At 40.3% G+C, this 5370-nt stretch overlaps 1 protein-coding gene across 1 annotated transcript; it reads left to right on the forward strand.

Annotated features, from left to right (window-relative positions):
* The first annotated feature begins 443 nt into the window (after nucleotides 1-443).
* On the forward strand, nucleotides 444-1707 carry LOC131157590 ((+)-borneol dehydrogenase 1-like). The gene is made up of 2 exons (XM_058111865.1): nucleotides 444-609; nucleotides 730-1707. Exons 1-2 carry the CDS (start codon nucleotides 566-568, stop codon nucleotides 1508-1510), a joined length of 825 nt encoding a protein of 274 aa, XP_057967848.1. The 5' UTR covers nucleotides 444-565; the 3' UTR covers nucleotides 1511-1707.
* Nucleotides 1708-5370: the final 3663 nt, after the last annotated feature.

Here is a 5370-nt window from a genome sequence, read left to right on the forward strand (position 1 = left end):
TCGTTAGATCAAGCATCGAGATTTGTTTAAATTTTAACGAGATTACACCAAAGTCATTCTGAGAAATATTTTCTTAAATATGGTATTATTTAATATATATTTTTTTAAAAAATATAAATCAGGAAAAAACTCACTCAATCGAAGCTTCGGTCAAAGTTGCTGCTGCTCTAGCATGTTTGACCATGGAGGCATGGTCTCTCCATTTCAGGCTAAGTGGTTGTGGGCATTATTGTAATTTCGCCACCAACTCAACGTTCAACAATCCTAAGTCGGTCCAAGTCTCTGGATTCATTTTACAATTTTTTTGGTCTAATTATAAAGTAGTTTAATTTATTTCAAAAAGTGGGCAAAGAATTTCATTATCCATACTCTAGTTAATCTGGATAATTAAGAACGTGCCGTAACGTAATTTTAAATTGAAATTTCTCGACCCTTCTCCGACCCTATAAATCCCAATTCCTAAACAGCGGAACACCCAAGCTAGCCAGCTCCTCCATTACGATTTCCATTTCCATAACCATTTCCATTTCCAGCAACACTAATTAAGCTCCATCTACCGGAGAAGATGAGTCCTGCTGTATCCATGGAAGCTCCCACCACCCCCAAAAGGTAACAATTAAATGTACCAATACTAATATTAATATCTAACACTTGTTTTCAATCTTCTTCTTCATTAATAATAATAATAATTTTTTTCTTACAAATAATTAATGATCTCTTCATTTTCAGATTGCAAAGCAAGGTAGCCATAATCACCGGCGGTGCAAGCGGCATCGGGGCCAGCACCGTGCACCTCTTCTGGGAAAACGGCGCCACGATCGTCATCGCCGACATCCAAGACGATCTCGGGCAAGCCATCGCCAACGATCTCGGCGATACCGTCTCCTACGTCCACTGCGACGTCTCGAACGAAGACGACGTCCGCAACCTGGTCGACGCCACCGTGTCTCGCCACGGTAAGCTCGACATAATGTACAACAATGCCGGCGTGATCGACCGGACCTTCGGCAGCATCCTCGACACCAAAAAGTCGGACGTGGAGCGAGTTCTCAGCGTGAACCTGGTGGGCGCGTTCCTGGGTGCGAAGCATGCCGCCAGGGTGATGGTCCCGCGGGGGAAGGGGTGCATCCTTTTCACGGCGAGCGCGTGCACGGCCATTGCGGGGATATCGACGCCGACGTACGCGGCGTCGAAGCACGGGGTGGTGGGGCTGGCGCGGAACCTGGCGGCGGAGCTGGGCCAGTTTGGGATACGGGTGAACTGCGTGTCGCCGTTCGCGGTGATAACGGGGATAGCGCGGGGGCCGGTGAGCGAGGCGGACATAGCGGAGGCGGAGGCGGCGCTGAGCGAGAGGAGCAACCTGAAGGGGCAGATTCTGAAGGCGGACGGGATTGCGCGGGCGGCGCTATACTTGGCCAGCGACGACGCCTATTACGTCAGCGGACTCAACCTGGTGGTCGACGGCGGCTTCAGTGTGGTGAACCCCTCCTTGACCCGGCACATCAAGTGATGGGTCATCGGATAATCTTACCCGACCCGTTGAGGAAGTGGTTTCAGATCATTTTTATTTGAATAGGTTATTTTAATTTTTTAATTATTTTTAAAATTTTAGGAAAAAATAAGGTCACATTCTCATGGAAATAAGAATGATTCGATACCATGGCTCTGATTAATTCTCAAAATTTTCGGAGTCATTGATGGGTTTAATTGGTGTGTGGATGTGCATGATTTTTTTTTTTCTCTCCTAGAAATTTTTTGGCCAACATGAGCATGTAATTATGAAGAATAATGGAGTCTTATTATAATAATGTGTATATTTTGTTTGACTATTTTGAGTTGTCAAACATTACATAGGAAAAAATAAGTATTTTGTGTTGGAAGGATGCGAGTTCAGACATACTCAAAATGATAATTAAAATAAATTTTGATCTAGTCAAAATGGAATGATTAATTGATGCTTCGGGTTAATGACAAACAATTACCAAACCAAATCATGCCATTTTAAAAAGTTACATATATTTTAGGGTAATAATATATAGTTAAATTTAAGTTTTTAGTTATGAAAGTATATTCAAATGTATTTAGTAATATTTTCTATTAACATTTAAATCTAATACTGTTGGTGTCAAAAAGCATGCCCATTTGTTTGCTCTGCCTGCAATAAAGGAAAAAATAAAAATCTATAAACCCTCTAATGGCTTTTGAAGCCGCATGGTACAGTCATGACACTAAATGAGTGAATGTGTTCAAGTTAATTTATATAAACTTAATAGGTAAAAGCAACTTATTAATATTATTTACGTCCTAACCAACCCTATATTAGCCTTTATTTTACATGCTTGTCCAAGAAGTTTATTGCCAGAGGTATTATATATGAGGACCCTCCATATTGTCACCTATTTATGGGTAGCTTATTCAATAATGTGTCCTAGTAATTGGAGAGTTTAGAGATGGTCATTTGGATTTATGGTCATTGTGACTCATACCGAAACTGACTCGACCTGAGTGGCAATTGAGCAAGTGAAGGAATGAAAATATGAGACTTCCATGTGCTCGGCAGAGCCGCCATTGACATGTTAGTTTCCTAAGTTTGACTAGAACATTTTCGTCTCTATACTAAATACAGATAAAATCAATAGCTTTAGTATGTACAAATAGAGAAGGTTTCAGAAGTCTGATAATATCAGAAGAATATATCAACACTCTTTTATGTTTGTTTGGTTACTAGTCTTAAAATATTAAATAACCACACCATTGCATACTCTTTACCTTGACATTCTCGAAAGAATATTTGTATCCCCACTTTCGAGTTCCGCCGTCACGTTTATATATAGTTGGGTATTGACTTTTTGAGTATATCTCTATTTTGATGCCAACAAAGCACATGTTTCTTATGTGTGTATTTAGCATGTGAACAGTTCCATTAATTTAACGCACACATAAGAAAACGGTGATGGAAGCTTATAATACTTAAATATTATACGATCAAGCGTATTTCATGAAGTGTGAAGAGCAAAAAGAGGAAGAAGACGTTTATTTTATGTAATTGCATTTAATTTTTTTTTATCTTTGTGGTCTGTAATAATGCATGCATCTGCATGATGTGTTTGAATGCTCAGAACGATTGTAGATAGACTATAGGGACTAACACATTTCTCCAAAAACCTTTTTTTTTTTTTTTGTCTAAAAAGACTAAAATCATACAAAGTTTTTAGAATAACTTTAGGGTTAAAATCGAGGCTAAACGAAGTTTACAAAAACTTATACTGGTCATAGGATATTATTATGAATGAAAAGGTTCCATATTGAGTTAAAATTAATCATGATATGTATAGGGACAACATTATAAGTGGAATAGGACCGAAATGCCCAAGGATGACATGTTCAGTCGACCGAACTCAATTACACTGAGTTCCTCGGTTGACTAAACTCCCATTGGGTCAATAGGTTGACCTTTTAGTCGACTAACCAGAAGTACATAGAAAAGCCCTGGTCGACCAAACCTCCTCCGGTCAACAAGTTGACCTCTCGATCGACCGACTAAAATTATATGGGCAACACCCTGATCGACTGAACCCCCACATGAGAAATGTCAATTGCCCGGTCGGCTGAACCTCGTAGTTCAAATGGACTCAGTCAACCAAACCACACAGATTTGGAAAATTGCCTTGAACCACTACAAAAAAACTGGTTTTTAGTGACGAAATTATTAGTGAAAGATTCAAATTCGTCACTAATAGTAAGGTATTAGTGACAGTTTTTGTAAATGTTACTAATACAACACTATTAGTGACGAATTTGAATCCGTCACTAATAGTTTTGTTACTAAAACCGAAAAATATTGTGGGAAAATATTTTTCACGCAAAAATTATTTCGAGAAAATATTAGTGACAACTTTTGTGGTATTAGTGACGAATTAAATTTGTCACTAAAATATAAACATTAGTGATGATTAAATAACTGTCACTACTACTATTTAAAAAAAAAGTAAAATTTTTTAGTTCAGAGTATTAGGGGTGAGCATAATTCGGTGAAAATCGAATTAACCGAATTAACTGACCGAAATTGGTCACTTCGGTTCGGTTAAAAAATTCAGTTTGGTCGTTTTGGTTATGCTTTCGAATATTTCGGTGAATCGGGTTTCGGTTTGGTGAATAGAGAATATTAATTCGGTTAACTGATTAACCGATTTAATAATTAATTAAAATTTAAATATAAATTAGTAAAATAAAATCTGATTATTCACTTATTCCTCTCAAACTCTCAGTCTCACTCTCTCGCTACTCTTAGAAATTAGAACTCAGAAGACCCTCACTGCGGCATTACCTCTCTCTCGCTCACCCGAGCTCGATCCTCCGGAGTCCGCACCACCAAGCACCAGACACCATCTTCACGCGATGCCATCATCGTTGTTCATCGTCGTCACCGTCGCCGGCCATCGTCACCAACACAGTCACTACTCTCAGAAGTCGAAAGGCCCTCACTGAGTCACTTCCTCTCTCTCGCTCACCCGAGCTCACTACTCCGTACCACCATCTTGACGCTATGCCATCGCCTACACCCATCGCCATCGCCATCACCGACCATTGTCACCACTGGTGACTCACTAGCACACAAGCTCCCTCTCATTCTTATTTTTCTTCTCTCGCGCACAGACCGGTTCACCAAGAACCACCCCCGACTCCTCCTCACCGGCGTCAAGCTTGCTGAGCCCAATCGTCTCCCTAACCAACTGTTGACCTTATTGGTCACACCCGGTTTTGATTATGACAAATACTCATTGTATCTAATGAGTGGTTGAGTTTTTGTGCAGGAATCAAGAATGATAAAATCAAGTTGTGCACAAAGCAAGAAAAGCTTGAAGACAATTTCATACTCTTAATTGTAATATTTTTCAGTGAAGTTGTCTGTAATAGTAATTAGGTTTTTCGGTTTGTAATAAGTTCACACACATCACATGCATGATTTAATCTGTAAGCTCAAACCGAACCATAGAAAGACCTTAGGGTGAACCCTCGGTCACACCCGGTTTTGATCTTAGGGTGAACCCTCGGTCACACCCGATTTTGATCTTAGGGTGAACCCTCGGTTGACCGACACCGGACTTTTTCAGTGTTTCTAAATTGGACCCCAAGTGGCCTTAGGACACACACATATGCACATATGTTTATTAGGCACTTGAAATTGACTTATTTGGGTCAATTCGGGACTGAAATGCACACTTGGTGCACTTTCGGTCGACCAGCACTCTCAGTTCAATTTGGCCTGGTCGACCAAAACCGGTCCAAGTCAACAGTTTGACCCAGGCCCGGTCGACCGACCCCTTACAGGTCATTTGACCTCGGTCGATCGAACCCCCTGGGAGTCAA

The sequence above is a fragment of the Malania oleifera genome, chromosome 1 (assembly GCF_029873635.1).
Source record: "Malania oleifera isolate guangnan ecotype guangnan chromosome 1, ASM2987363v1, whole genome shotgun sequence".
NCBI classification, from domain to species: Eukaryota; Viridiplantae; Streptophyta; class Magnoliopsida; order Santalales; family Ximeniaceae; genus Malania; species Malania oleifera.

Bases quoted from the DNA above. Each gene is read 5' to 3' on its own strand.
- LOC131157590 (XM_058111865.1), top strand. From the start codon at position 566: ATGAGTCCTGCTGTATCCATGGAAGCTCCCACCACCCCCAAAAG. The intron at 610-729 runs GTAACAATTAAA...CTTCATTTTCAG, and splicing joins GCTCCCACCACCCCCAAAAG to ATTGCAAAGCAAGGTAGCCA.